The following is a 14,469-nucleotide window of genomic DNA, read 5'->3' on the forward strand; positions in this document are numbered from 1 at the left end:
TGACTCGAGTCCAAGTCATGTGACTCGAGTCCCCACCTCTGGAAACTGACACATCTGGAGGAAACTTTGAAGGTTTTCAGAGTCTGATTATGTTGGATTGAGGATAATTTGTTTGAGTCTCTGTTTGTTTGTTTGTTTGTTTGTTTGCGTCTTTACTCTGTTGCTGCGCATTTGCACCTGTCGGCCACCATACATAAGAGTTGTTTCACCAGAGTGCGTTAAGAGGACGCTTGAGGACTGGTTTTGTTCGAGATGGATGAAGGTTGGAATGGAGAGTTGAGCATTACTGTGGTATTGATTTGAGTGCATAACCGGAGTCGCAAAAATCTTTGCCTTTGTTCAAAAAGCTAATTTAAATCTTTATCTCTCTAAACAAGCCAGCCTCAAACAGTAAAAAACAAAGCTAGGAAAGCTTTAAAATGATTCGTTTTTAGATTCTACAAATGAAAGTGCGACATATTTGAAACAGACAAACGGGCGTAAGGCTGCCTGCGCCCGTCCGTCACGTCACGGACTCATATGTAGAAATGCTCGCGCTCGCTGAGGATCCTCCAGTTCTCAGGCCCACCGCGCATGAAGAAAACCCCACCCTCAGTGAGTTCACATCCCTCCACCGCCTCTCCTCCCTCCCCCCTCGTCACTCCGTCCCTCTTCCCGAGTGCCGCTGAGAGCCTCTCACCGCCGGGGCGAGGTGCGCCGTGAAGGGCCGTCCCCGCCGCGCCTCGGCAACGCAGATCAAAGAATTACGGTCGCTAACGACGCGCTGGCTTCACCCTGAGACGAGCCGCTGGTAGGAGAGTCACCTGGCTGTGGCGCTCTAATGAGTAAATCATCACGACCAGGCGGGACAAGCAGTCTGACAACGTTGACTTTGCTCACCATCCTCTTCATCTCCTTGGAGATGTGGTTGTGGAAGGCACGGTCAGCCCAGTGGCCGCTGTTGTGGGTGACGGAGTTGGTCCTCTGTCGACTCATTTTGGCAATCATCGCCTTTTCTTCTTTCTGTGGAGCGAAAGGAGGCCGAGGTTAACGCACCAAACGAATGAGTGCCATAAAACCTTGAAGCACACGTGTCAAACTCGAGGGTGTAACTTTTTATGTGGCCCTCTAATTTCTAAACAAGCTTAAGTATTTTGTTATCAATCAAATCAATGCAGTTTTTATCCGTTTACTGCCAAATTATATCAATCAGTCCATCCAGTTTCTTGAGAATTATCGTGGAAATTCATGCGAACCTCTGCACTTTTTTGTGCTAATAATTGGGAGTTTATTGCAGATTTTTCTCCAAAATTGTCAAAAGTTTTCTTGCTTGTACTAAACAGCTGCCTCAGCCTTAACTGATGTCAGATAATAATCCATGATCTATATAAAAAGTTGCATTTACCATCATAAATAAGAGCAAAAATGGCAAATAATTACAAATTAGTACCACAAACACTTTTTTTTATTGCAAAAGAAATCACAAAAGTATCACAAAATCCTGGAGGGACTGAAAAGATGCTCAATATTCTTAGATATTTGCTTTCCCTTAAGCAAGCCAACACTCAAGATCACATTTGACACATTGTTAGGTCTGCTTACATTTTATCTGCATTAAATATAAAACTAAAAACGGCTGAAGTTCACAATTTGCACCTTGTGAAGGAAGTGTGGTGGTGATCTTACAAATTATTTAACTTCTGAGCTTAATAAAAAAAAATAATGGGGCCCAAACAGATAAGCCAAAAAGAAAAGTTTAATTTACACGTATTATGATTGCAGAGTTTAGGTTCTGTCTAGATTCCTTAAAAAAAACAAAAAAAAAAACAGCTTCAAACAGTTTCAGGCGATCTCCTGGGCATCTCTTTTTATCTCATCTGATATCAGAACTGAACAGCTTTGAGCTATATTTGTAAAAAAAAAAACAAAAACAAAAAAAAACTGGAAGAATAAAATGAAAATTAACCAACAGCTAGACTTCAAAAAGTTCCCTCTGTCCTGAACCACAGGCACCAGAACGAGAATAAAGTATCTCTTCACATGACTTGCTAACTATAGTCGCAGCTTGTGATACTGCCGGGGGAGGCTGATAAAAAATATCAAGTCATAAACAAACTGGAGGCTCAAGCAGGGAACTGAACTCGGTCCTGCCTGCAGAGACAAATTCAGCTTACAGAGAAAACAGGAGCAAAGGAACTTACAGCTGTGGGAAAGAGACGTCAGTCAAAAAAGCTCCTTAAAGGAGCAGCTTTCACATCAACACAAACGTCACAATGTTTTACTGGAGTTTTATCTGAATATTTGTGAAGCGGAATCAAAACCGGAATCCATAAATGGGAAGCAAAAAATAATAAATATTAGACATAATTGTTACATTTTAGTCCCATCTTTCTTTAGTTTTGAGTTGGATTCAACCAACATCATAAAAGTCTGTTTGCCTGAATAAAGACAATATTCCCAGTCGCTCTGTATTCATCTTTTTAGACGACTCCTACTCAGCTTCCACATCCCCGCTAAAGAAAAAGAAAACATCATGCTACCACCTCCTCCTTTCACCATCTCTTTAATTAAGTTCAAAACTTACTTGTAGTTGGAAAAACTACAGGATGTGGAAAGGTAGTTTATGAAACAACGGCTTGCTCTCTGTGGAAAGTCACCGTAACGCGTCATTTTTAGGACAATTTTAGACTTTCACACATGTAAGAAACGATGAATTTAAATGAATTTAAATGAACTACTTGAAAAGTTCAAATCTCAACAAATCTCCATGTTTTTTTCTTTCTGATTTTACAGCAAATTTTCTCAAAATTGGTCACAAACACTGAATTTAAGTGACGGCTGCCTCAGCGATGTCAAGTTATAGTCTGTAATTGATGTGTCAATTTGATAAAAAGTCACATTTAACATCAAATAGCACAAATGTAAAAATTCCTAACAAACATTTCTAAACTGGCATCATAAAATCTGTAATTTTAATTGAGAAAAAACCAAAACACTAAAACAATAACAAAATCCTGGAGGGACAACCATCTATTGATATTTTAACATTTTAATTTGTTTGATCAATTCATTCTGGCGCATCCGGCCCTTTAAGAATGTTCAGATTTTTGATATGAGCCAAAATGAAGATGAGTTTCATTTTGATATCATAAAAAATAATGATTCTACCATTTTTCTTGTTGGCATTTTACTGCAAAAAATAAAAAATAAAAATCAACTTTTCAACTTTAAATGAGACAGAAATGATTTCAGTTCCCTTTCACTGCCTCCTCCAGCGGTGAAAGCCGTACCCTTTTCTGACTGCAGCCCACAATGAGGTAGGTTTCTATGTTGCTCCTCTTCAAGTAGGCGTTTCTCTCTCCTCCGGCTCCCGGCTCCACGTCGTAGTCCCCGTTCAGGTAGTTCAGGGTGGCCTTTGTGATGTGGATGCGCCTGAAATGAAAGCGTTCCTTTTTCTAAATGCTCTGGCTGTTGCATAAATCTCATGCAGCTGACCCTCCGCACTTATCAGAAGGAACGTTTAGGAAGCCTATTGGACGAACCCGGCCTTGCCTCCCGCCTCCATCTGATTTGCCAGCGTGACGTCGTTGGACCAGACGTCAAACTGCCACTTCCTGAGTCCCAGCACCCCGCAGTGCACCCTGCCGCTGTGGATGCCGACTCGCATGTTCACGTTCACCCCAGTCACCTCCCGCACCAGCCTGCAGAAAAAAAAAAAACCCAAACAAACCAAAAAGTGACAATCTACACGATTAGCGTGTCTAAATGTACGAGCTGTAGTCTCAGCGAATGCTGCTGAGGTTTACCAGTGAGTCGAGTTTACCAGACTTTTTTTTTTAAACTGGTGTATTAACGCCGTTCCCAGACTTACGAGATGGCCTCGATCATGTCCAGCCCCATCTCCACACAGCAGTGGGCGTGGTCGGCTCTGGCCTCCGGCAGCCCGGACACGCAGTAGTAGCAGTCACCCAGGATCTTGATCCGCAGACAGTGGTTCTCCTGCCACACAGAGCAGGAGCAAGAAAGGACATGTGTGTTACGGTATTTACCAAGAAGCAAACTAATGTGAAGAGTTAATGAAGTTATCTCTATTTTGCTTTAAATAATGTGCAAAGATTGTCACAAAAATCCTGAGTGATCCATTGTTCCAACTGAAGGCCTTTTTTTTTTCTTTTTTTTTTTTTTCCGAATATTCCAGTGCAAAAGGAATAAAGTACAGCGTGTGAGCCACATTATGTCATGTGAAAATAATGAAAGAATAAAGAAGAAATCATACATCCGTCTGTGAGCAAATCTGAGACAAACATATTTTTTTGTGGGGGTTGCATGGGTTCATATTCTTCACTGCAGTGACGTCCATAGTTGGGGTTCCTCAAGCAACACTTACAGGCCTTATTCCAAATTCACTTTTCTTATACTGTGTTTTGAGTGAAGATACTGTGTTATAATCACTATTTGAAATGCAATATTTGTGGTAAAATTCCAAGGCATGAGTTTAAGCTTTGCACCTCAGTGACGTGTTGAGTCTGTCTGATGGACCATAAAATGCAGGACCAGCCAAAACTGTGAACAAAGGTGGGATTTATAGTCCAGAAAATACAGAGTTTCATTGTATTGTTTGCATCTATGTCATCAGTACAGGATGGAAATGTGTCTGTCCCTCCTCTGGCAGAAACAGAGACGTTTGTCGTCCTAAAGACTCAGCATGTAAGACTGATTAGCTGCATTCCTGGATTATCATGCCAACCATAAGAGCTCAGGAGTTTAGCAAACAGAAGGTAAGTGACAAAAAGCAGGATTTAAAAATGTCAAAGGAAGAATGCAGTCCATTAAAAACAACAGACGCATGATATCAGCCTAGATATCACGCTGTCGATGTGTGAGCCAACAGCAAATGAATCGGTGTGTGTGTGTGTGTGTGTGTGCGCATCCCAAGGGTTTGGGAGACTATAATGTCTCATGATAGCCACCTGAGTATCCCTTTAGCACACGGACCAAAATACAAAAGGAGCCACTGTGTAAGGAACAGAGTGAGCGAGTGTGTGTGTGTACCAGGTTTTCATATCCTTATGGGAATCTATTTCTGTCTACAATGTGGAGTTATGGGGACCATTGGTCCTTGTGGGGACATTTTATTTGTCCCCATGAGGGAAATTGTTGTTTTTGGGTTAGTGGTTAGGTCTGTGATGGATGGGGTTAGGATTATGGGTTAGGCTGTAGAAATGAATGAAAATCAATGTGAAGTCCCCACAAATGATGAAAACATGGCTGTGTGTGTGTGTGTGCGTGCGTGCGTGCGTGCGTGCGTGCGTGCGTGTGTGTGTGTGCGCTTGTGCACACAGAGACAGAAGGCACATCTGGCATGGAGATAAAAGTGTCAGATGCAACATTTCTGGTTTACGACAGCATTATGCCTGTTCAGTTCATAAATATTGATCAGCAGCCGATCGTTTCACCTTTCATAAACAAATGACAGAAACCGAGGATCAGCTCAACAGACGATGACGCTGGTTAAAGGAAATATATCAGTATTCACAAGGTTGTGGCGCAACTATTAATAACCGGGAAGCTTCAGCAATGGCAGTGAAGGTAATATTAAGTTGCTGTTTATGTACAAAGCTACAGCATGTCCAAGAAGGGATTCAACATGAAAAATATTTTCAGTTTGAACTCCACTGCTTTATGCTGCTGTGTCACATTTGTTCTCATCTAAAGTGGAAGTCACTTCAATCCACCAAAGTTTTTTTTTTATTTACTCCAACTACTTTTATCTACAATCCTTAACAGCTTGATTTGACTTTATATCCTTGCAAAACAAGTCTTAGCCGTCCAAACTGAAGGATGAAACGTTATGTTAGAAATGTGGTCCTTTTGTTGTCATTTTTAAATGATTCTTGAAAATTTTGCAGGATCAACAAATTCATATTCAAATTAGAAGAATTACTGGAGCCTCATTACTTTGGAGTGAAAAACAAATCAGTGTTCAAATAATAAAGTTTTTAAAGTTCTGATTTCTGCTGAAGATCATATTAAAACAAAAGTAAAAATAAATTTTACTTTTACCTTCAGAACCAGTTTTTTGTTTGTTTGTTTGTTTTTGTTACCATTTCTGGCGATTGTTTTTATTTAGCTGAAGGAAATACATTAAAAAGGCCTGAAGCTTCTGGACTTTGTTTTCCCCATCTGACTTGTCTCCAAACAACATAGAAAGTCAGTCTTGGCTTGTTGGATGGACCCCAAATTCTGCCCAAGCAGCATCTGAACCACTTAAACACTTCTTTTTTCTTTGTGTTCATTTCTAAGCTGTGAATACTGGACTGGTCTCTGCCCCAATGGGCCTGAAGCTTCTAGATATTTAAACCACAAGCAGTTCTGGTCGGTCACCACACCTCGTCCCCTCTCAGCCTCAGCTCCAAATGACCCCAGGGCTCCATCCCAAAAGGCAGAGAGTTTTTTTTTATTTTTGCACAAACCATTCAGAGCATAACCATGCAGGCACATTACCAACTGGATGTGGACCAGCACCAGGCAAGACCAACGGGCCCTGAGAAGTTCAGTTTGTTCAGCTGGAACCTCCCGGGATATTTACTCAGAACATATCAAACTCCTCCACCACCCAGAAAACCCTTTTCAGTAGTAGAAAACTATAACTGATGTTGACGGTCTGACTGCCTGAGAGCTCAAACTGAGACTTCTCTGGAGTGTGTGTGTGTGTGTGTGTGTGTGTGTGTGTGTGTGTGTGTGTGTGTGTGTGTGTAATTCTTCTATATGTAATTTGTAAACACTAGCCAGGCGCCACATTTTATTGTAAAATAAATGTATGCAAATCTATTGTGATTTTTTATGTTTTTTTTTTTTTTACCTGCTCAGCAATAAATGAAGCATTCAAAATTTAACAACGTAGAAAAGAATGAACTATTGACTTTTAGGCCACTATAAATTGGGTTTCTGTGTTTTTGACAAAACAGGTGTGGAATATGCAACATGACCTTATTTCTCTGCAACATTTCTAGTCTTCCCATATGTCTGTAAGGCTCCATAGCAACCGCTAACCTCGCACTCAAAACGTCTGAAACAACAGTTCTCAAAGTTTACACACAGAAAAGAGATATTCAAATAAATAAAAGCATGAATAAATGAATAAAAGCATCATTGCAATCTTTGGAAAATTGCACGTGCTTGCATGCGTTGTACGCTTACCGCTGCCAACTTGTCAAAGCGGGCGAAAAGCTCATTGAGCGTCATCACCAGCTCCTGCGCTGTGCACTGGGACGCCAGACTGGTGAAGCCCTCGATGTCAGCAAACAGGATGCTGCAGAAACACAAAAACAAGAGAGGTCACGTCTCACCTAATGGTTTTTTTCTCCTCTCACTTTTCACTTCCTGTGTTTTGGTGAAGTTGAGAAGCTTAATGTGGCGGCAAAACCTAAGTAAAGGTTACCTGATGGGGTTTCCAATTTTCAGAATAATTGCGAAGATCAACTGTGAAAATTTGGTGTGAGATAAAAGAAGAGAGTGTTGCAGACCTGCCTAAGGTACAGGGTTTTGCATTTCTTTTAATAAAAAAAACCCCAAACACAATTAACACGACCGTGAAGAGAAGTCAAATGATGAAGTGTGTGGAAGGAATATCAAATATGGGTTGATCCAGTTTTCAATGTGAAATTTAAATGAGAAGACAATAAGAAAAAAATGTGAAGAAAACAACACAACCCAGGGCATTTCTAGAGACGCGTCACTGAAACATGGAACTGAATTGAAAACGATTTGGACTCCAAACAAAACCTCTTTCAAATGACGGGTGGATTTTGAAAAATTTTTCGCAAAATTTTAGGTTTTTAGGTCTTACTCTTTATGATTACTGGAATCCTGTAGTGAATTCATCCAAATTAAAAAAAACAAAAAAATATGACGAAATCCCACATATAAATGACTTCCATCTAAAGCCATTGCCGACTATTAAACTAATCATGCAGTTTCTTTTTTCTCTCTCTTCTTTTACAAACTACATGAATACAAGTAGCCCTGTGACGGACTGGCTACTGCTTTTCACCAACTGAGATGTTTTTCATTATTTCCCCTGTAGCTCCGGCTCAGCGGCAGGACCGATGATGATGTCACCGGGCCGGGTCATTCCCCTCCGTGGCGAGGCCCTGTTGATAGGTGAGAGGCTGAAACAGGCTGGGAAGGACTGGCAGGTTAACCTCATGTAAACTCTCAGGAAAATGTTCGGTGAGCGCCGCATCACAAACATCCTCGGCTCGGTTCTTCCTGTCTCAACAAGCAGATTTATTCTCTGGCTATAACGGTTTTCTCCAGGGGTAAATCATGTGGGGCGCTGAAGTCAAAGACAGAAGGGATGACCATGCCATGTGTTGTTTTATTTTCCTCTAAGGTCTTCATGGCTCTATTAAGAACAATTAAAATAAACTCTAATTCGCTAGATTATGATATTTTCCTAAAAAAAACAATCTTACATGTTCTGACAGTATTTAAATAAGCTCAAATATCTCCACAGTGCAAATGATAAACAGTAGCCTGGCAATGGGCAACATTCATGATGCAAACAATAAACCTAATTCCATAATTTGGTGAACATAAATGACATTGAAATTCCTTCTGCAGAACCTGATTAAACTTATAGTTTATGTGATTAAGTTAAAATTGTATTTCGACATGCGTCTTGTTTTCCAGTAGAGTTTATATTACAGAGCAGACCCCTTGTAATAAATCAATAAAGCAAGAAGCAAGGAAGAAAATAAATATCTTATTCAAATCCAGCCATCGAGACAGCTTAGAAAAATAATCAAAGAATATTTTTTCTCCTTATGTTCCTCTCTTGCCTTTTACAATTATTGGCATAATATTAACTATAATAATTTACGGCGCCGTAAAAGACTAACGTACAGATTTTTTTTTTGATAATTTATCCAAACCAGCACACAGAAGCTGGTCCTAAGAGTCCTCACTTCGAAGCTTGAAATAACGTCAGCGGTGATACGGAGAGCGAATGACAAAGGCTGCCAGGGTCATTAAGTCCCATTTAATTGTTACCTTGGTGATGAATGACTGGTTAGTCTGCAACATTAACTCTGTGAGATCTTGAAGTGAGAGCCACTGCAGGGGCGGCTGACAGGCCACCCAGAGCGTCCATGAGGAAAACGCTGTTCACACACATCGGCGCGATGTGACGAGCTGGTCGTCACTTTGGCACAAAAACAGCTTCCCCAGTGATTTGAGACAAGAAGAATATACAAGAAATTATCTTGGATAAAGAACAATACTTGAGTTCATTTTAAAGATTGGTCTTTTTGTAATATGCCACACTTTTATTGACTCACAGGTCTCCTTACCTTGTTTTAAAAAGACGTTTGTAATGCTGCAGGAGAAATAATTCCACTATTTACACCAACAGGGCTGATGCAGCAAGTGACGCCTTGTTGCCCAAACATGCCTTCATTTAGTTCATCAAATTTGGTTGTTGTGAACACCGTAACCGCCATCTGCTTGCATGAAGAACTACATGATGTATGTAGGGTGTTTTCACACCTGATACGTCTGGTAGACTCGGTTTGATTTGGGGGACTAAAACTTCAACACTTGTTCCATTTTCATCCGGTTCGCTTTCACACTCCACCGTGTCAAACAATCCAAACTAATTGAAAAACCTGTTCACCCCCTCGCCTGTGGTGGCGCTGCTCCAAGAACCACTGAAGGGCACAACGTGAAAACATCTTCCTTCCTCACAAAATGCCAGCAGAAGCAGAGCGGCATCATATTTCAGCAGCTGTAGGATTTGTCTTTTGTTTTTGGGAAAAGATCACGAGTCATTTCTCCTGGGGACGTTAGACTCTCGTGATCGTTTTAGGTTGTATTTACCCATAATTCACTGCAGCTCGCTTCCTGCTTTTGGAGTGGTCTCTGGTCTTCTTGCATCCACATATGTATTGACAAATTTACTTCAATCGAACAGAGACCTAGGCGTGTAGGCAGACCAGAGTTCGCTTTTTTGGTCCAATTCGAGTTCGATTGGGCATTCATACCGCCAAAAAGGAACCAAACATTTTCTACACCAAGGCATTAGAGTTTGTTTAAAGCAGACTAAACGCAGAGACAGAGTTCAATCTGAACTATATATTCTGACAAAATGACATTAAACTATTGGACTGTATAGGTACCAATTTTGAGAGGGAAACAGTCATTCCTCTTCCCAATGACTCTAGCTCCTTCTAATGGATCTCAAGGTGTTTCCACAACCATTACAGAAAGTCTCTAGAGCTCAGGAAGCATCCGGATCAGACGCCTGAACCAACTCCATGGAAACAAAATTCTTTTAGCCCGTCTGGTTCTTTAGGTCAGACCCATGTCTCATGAAAACATCTGAAAACCAAAGGAGGACTAATAAATTGAGAGCAGACACTGACAGCCTGCTTGTATTTTACAATCCAACACTAAAAATCTCTTAAAAGTTACAGTGGCAAAACTACAGATAGCTACACACAGAACATCAGTGTGCTGCTCTCCTCTCATGAGTACCAGCTAGCAGCGATGATGCGAACCCAACCACAAGTGTGTCCACTCTGAAACCACAGGAGTTGTTTTTATTGTTGCTGTTGTTGTTGCTGCAGGTTCATGTCTTGTTCATGTTTCCACCGGAAAATGGGAACAAAGGCACTGAAGGTCAGTCCCTCTAATTTATGTAATGCGGTTTGGAGAGCTGCTGGCCTACATACCTGCAACAGCAGCTTCCGTCACAATGTGCTGTTGGAGAATATCACTCGTACATTTAAAGGGCAACCGGGCAGCCTTACTACACACACACAACACACACACACACACACACACACACACACACACACACACACACGCATCCTAAGACATATCTTGCATAATCCCAAAACAAAGCAAATAAAAATGAGCATCCATTTTGACCTCAATCTGGGAGTCACTGAGCATTGATTTAGAGGATAAGCACCAGACGGATGCCACCGTTTCAAAAGGTAAAAAGGAGTTTGATGGTAAACCAACGGACATTAACCGCCATAACTTGACGACCATTTATTGTTGGACTTATGTGTCAGATGGACATCTTGTGCCTCTGCAACAAGTCCAAGCTATCCAGATTTCGCTGTTTGGTTTTGTTATTACCTTGATTTCTGAAATGGATCCAATGACATCATGCTTGTTTTGGGGTTTTTATGTGTTCCTCAGGAAGGTCATGACCTATTCTAATTTCGCCTCACAATTATGAAGTATTATTGGGTAAAATTCAAGAACATGGACAAGTTCTGGACTGGATGAACTGGTGTAAAAAAAAAAAAAGAAAGAAAGAAAAAAGAAACCCAGCAAAGTTTGGATTAGAACAACGTGGCCTAGTTCTACTAGGAACCGGATCTACCAGATCAACTGGACATAACTATCAGTCAGGTCTGGCGGGTCTGGTACTTTTTTTTATCGCCACTTTTGCCTTCATGGGAATAAATACCACAAAATGTCACGATCCATTTTAACTACTTAGCTCCTGTTCCTCTCTGTCAGCACGCCATTTGTTAAATGGAGCCGATACTTGATGTGATTTTAACCTGCACCACGTGTTTTGTTTACCTGAGCCTCCGACGTGACTCATTCCCTGCGGTACGAAATGAGTTAAGTAACGGTGACCCACTCCGAGTGGGTAAAAATGTGTAGCCTCAGCCATCAGAGACAATTTGTGCCTCTGCGCCGGATCAAAAGGATGTAATTACATGCCTTCCATGGTTCATTAACCGATTTGCCACCTCTGTTGTTGCGGCGCTCTGAATTCCTAAATTAAAAGCTGCGGACGGACACACGCGTAATGCATCTGTACGGCAGTGGCGGCAACTTCTGCCTCCCTCCGTTTGCCCTCTTGCTCTTTAGCCGTGGCGGTGGGAGCCTTCGCCCCTCTTCCTGTTGTTCCTCTGCCGCTCAGCGGAGCCCCAATTATAACCAGAAAAGCTGCTGACTGCTTCCCAACGCGTCCCGGTCGCGCCTCGTTACCGGACGGCGCGTTCGTGACAGAACTCGGCCCGGCTCGGTGGACGCTGCTAACGCGCTTCATGCTCTCAGCAAGTCGCACAACATCGATTGTCCAACTGGGGATAATATTTGTTTTGCAGATTTACACCCAACACTTCGGGGTATTTTGTTTTTTTGAGCTTCCACGACCGCTCACATGATTTTCTTGCAGTTTTTCTCTTAATGAGATCAAAAAAGGATATTAGAATATCCAGATTCAGTTTTCACCTCACTTAGAGTTATTCTCAGTTCTTGAGTGAAAGGACAATGACACATGTTTTTGTCCTTGGTGTTTTTGCAGTACAGTGGGCTCTTCATTTTTTCCAGAGCTGTATTTTTTTTGTCGGCGCTGTACCACCTGACCAAAGGCAGCAAAACTCAAACTGCATTTTCAGATCCAGGCTCCAGTTGTTTAGGTCGTATTTCATCCACTTCTATGCAGTTTATGCAGAAATAAATCAATTTCCTGGAGTCTTGAGGGCTCCAAAGCATAACTTCATTGATGTGGTAATGTATAAATAGAAGTACCGTTTTCTTACTCCACAAGGTGGCGCTCAAACGGACACCTGTCTCTCAACCATCCATCTGATGCAGTTACAGTGTTTAATGATTCTCTCTGATATCATATAAAACATATTATGCACTAAAACCTAAAGCAACTCAACACGGCTTCACCGAAACATTAAAGATGAACATCAGAGGAGGATAAATAAACAAAAACATCAGATCAAAACTGGCCAGATGAAAGAGTCCGTTTCCCACCATATGAAATGAAAACCATATGTTTTGCACATGTATTTCTCAGGAAACACTGTAGTGATACGGAACAAGAAGTTACCAATACGACACATGAGCGATTGAGCGTTTGACGACTGTATTTGGCAATTTATCGCATTAATTCTGAATAAAATGAAGACAAAGCAAAGAGCAAAACTGTTTCAATTGACGCAGAGTCCGACCCGAATTTGAGATTCGGTTCGTGTGGCAAATTTCTGTTAACAGACATGATGGCCTGGACCCTTACGCACAGCGATTGTTCCAAATTCTCTGAATCTTTTGATGATGTTATGCACGGTTGATGATGATAACTTAAAAGTCTTTGTCATTTTACGCTTGGTGACACCATTCTGGTATTGCTGCACTATCTTTCTGCGCAACAATGGTGGAATTGGTGATCCTCTTACCATCTTGGCTTCAAAGAGACACTGACACTCTAAGAAGTTCATTTTATACCCAATCATGTCATCAATTGACCTAATTAGTGTTAATTGGTCTTCCAGTTGTTTGTTATATGTTCAATTTCCTTCTTCCAGCCACTTATTGCTACTTGTCCCAACTTTTTGGGGATTTGTAGACACTGTAAAATGTCTACAAATCAAAATCAACAAAACTATGTTGATTTTGAATCAACATAGTTTTCTTTTAAAATGTTACATTTACTCAGATTAAACTTTTGATCAACCATCTATGTTCTTTTACGAATAAAATATTGATGTTTGCCATCTCCCCATCATTGCATTCAGTTTTTATTCACAATTTGCTTAGTGTCCCAACTTTTTTGGAATCCGTTTTTTAAAATCCTAATACATACGTTGAAGTTTGTTGTCACATGTTGGGCATTAACGTTTTAAAACTAATTTTGCATGTTTAAAATACAACATAAACATTTGTGACTTACTGTTTTTTCCTTATAAACTAAAAGCAGCCTTTATATTCATGACACTGTGACTCACATTACACTCTACATGGACGCTGTGGAAAGAGTTGGGTGGAAAATACTCTCTGAAAAATACCATAGAGCACGTTGACATGGCAACGTCTGCACGACTTCTCCCTCCTCGTCTGCCACCGTCTGTGGGTGGGCTGCACTATTCTGGATTAACATGGATTACATGAGATATATAATGTTGCAGTATATGTACTGTTCCTTATTTAAACAACGCCTTTCAGTTAGTAGCAGAGTGAACGTGTCTCTTAATATCACTGCATGCATCAAACATACAACCTCAATTAGCTGCTTATGACGAAAATTTTAATCAAACTTGAGTGAATTGTAGAAAAACTCTTCCGTCCAGATTTACTACAATCACATTGGTTCAATTCAAAGCTAAAGACTGATTTGTAAGTCACGGAGCAGAACATCATGTGGTGACTGAAAACAAACAGAAGAAAGAGGAGAACATACACAGCGTTGTACTGGAGAAACAGCGTCGCTGCGGAAATGTTCACCACTAGATTACTGGAGTAAATAAATACTGCAGAGAGCCGCTGAGGCTGCTGTCCCTCGTTCGTGGTGGTAAAAGTAGCCAGTTAACGTGGTAAATATGCAGTTTAAAATAAAGTACCAGCAATGGTGGAAATTATCTGTTTTTTTCTATTAGAGTGCTTGCAAACAAAAAAATGTTGACGTCTGAGAACTGAAAATGAATCTTTACTTGCATTAGCTCTGCAGCA

General features: G+C 40.9%; 1 protein-coding gene across 1 annotated transcript in view; it reads right to left on the minus strand.

Annotated features, from left to right (window-relative positions):
- The window catches only part of adcy5 (adenylate cyclase 5), a 75,114-nt gene that overhangs the window by 20,667 nt on the left and 39,978 nt on the right, over window positions 1-14,469 (minus strand). The window contains exons 4-8 of the mRNA XM_016669043.1: window positions 7,180-7,291; window positions 3,851-3,978; window positions 3,522-3,680; window positions 3,270-3,411; window positions 880-1,002 (exon numbers count right to left, since the gene is read on the minus strand). Coding sequence (XP_016524529.1) covers window positions 880-1,002; window positions 3,270-3,411; window positions 3,522-3,680; window positions 3,851-3,978; window positions 7,180-7,291 — 664 coding nt within the window. The remainder of the gene's footprint in view (window positions 1-879; window positions 1,003-3,269; window positions 3,412-3,521; window positions 3,681-3,850; window positions 3,979-7,179; window positions 7,292-14,469) is intronic.

Source organism: Poecilia formosa, unplaced genomic scaffold (genome assembly GCF_000485575.1).
Source record: "Poecilia formosa unplaced genomic scaffold, Poecilia_formosa-5.1.2 Scaffold19, whole genome shotgun sequence".
NCBI lineage: Eukaryota > Metazoa > Chordata > Actinopteri > Cyprinodontiformes > Poeciliidae > Poecilia > Poecilia formosa.